This window comes from Galeopterus variegatus, unplaced genomic scaffold (genome assembly GCF_000696425.1).
Source record: "Galeopterus variegatus unplaced genomic scaffold, G_variegatus-3.0.2 Scaffold535, whole genome shotgun sequence".
NCBI classification, from domain to species: Eukaryota; Metazoa; Chordata; class Mammalia; order Dermoptera; family Cynocephalidae; genus Galeopterus; species Galeopterus variegatus.
The window spans coordinates 19,641-20,714 of NW_007726646.1; the positions used below are offsets into that span (position 1 = coordinate 19,641).

General features: G+C 49.6%; 1 protein-coding gene across 1 annotated transcript in view; it reads right to left on the reverse strand.

The window, feature by feature from the left end:
- The window catches only part of LOC103588205 (neurofilament heavy polypeptide-like), an 11,554-nt gene extending 10,501 nt beyond the window's left edge, over window positions 1–1,053 (reverse strand). Inside the window, exon 1 of the mRNA XM_008569824.1 lies at window positions 487–1,053. Coding sequence (XP_008568046.1) covers window positions 487–642 — 156 coding nt within the window. The 5' untranslated portion in view covers window positions 643–1,053. The remainder of the gene's footprint in view (window positions 1–486) is intronic.
- Window positions 1,054–1,074: the final 21 nt, after the last annotated feature.

The window sequence follows — 1,074 nt, forward strand, 5'->3', positions numbered from 1 at the left end:
CCCCCCCCCCCCCCAGGAAACATCTCCGCTAGCTCCTTTCTCTTTGCCCTTTGCCTTCCAGCGCCATGGTTCTAAGCAAACTCTTAGAGCTGGGGAAGTGATGGTGCTGTCCCTTTAACTACGTTTTACTGGAAGGAGAGTGCGCTGGGGAGGATGGAAGAGGGGGAAGGGAGTTTCTGTTTTGCATGAAGCAGCAGAACATGATGAAGCATTTTTCTCCCATTGAAAGCCCCAGTCGTGCTCCAGTTTGCAGAGGGCAGAGGGGCTGGCTTGCAGGTAGTGCTGGGAGGATGAAGGTGAGTGGCTGGTCTGAGAAAGGCATTGTGGGGGGTTGGGGGGAGCTTGGGCAGGGCCCTCTTGCTCTCAGATGGCTTCCCATTTATTTGTCATTCTGCTTGGAATTTTGCCATTAGAGCCTTGTTCCTTTGAGTCTTTTCAGTCTGGAGAATGCAGATATATTCTTAGGGTGTGAGAAGGCTAACAAGCAGCTGATAGCAAGGAGGAACGGAGGGAGTGGTTGGGGTAAAAGGTGGGGAGCAAGATGGGTTCTGTTGAGGCCAGGGAGCCACAACCATCAGATTGAAGCTGACTGTGGATTCCAAGAAGCCCCAAGCATGACTCTTGAGGCTGGAAAAATGGCATGAGGACTAGAGCCCTAAGGTCTGTTCCCCCAAGAGCCCTTCAGGCTCGCCTCCAGGAAGACATCCCTGGCCTCCTTCATCCCCAAACTTAGTTAATTATCTCCTCCTGTGTGTTCCCACAGCCGCCACTGCCAATCCCTAGCATTGTGCTTATCTCTCTGTGTTGTGGTGTGAATGAATGAGTGGATGAATAAATTCCATCACTTCTCCAGCTTGTGGTCTAGAGGGGACTAAGAATTATTCTGCCCTGAGTCCTTGGGGCTCGAATCATTTTCACCTTCTTCCCTTTGATTCTTACCATTTGGAAGTGAGTAAAACAATAGAACAGCATATTCATTCAGCAACCCATCAAATGCTTATTGAGCATGTGATAGCAAGCACTAAATCTTGAGGTTATAGAACCCCATAAACCCTCAAAATTGTGTCTCTGGGA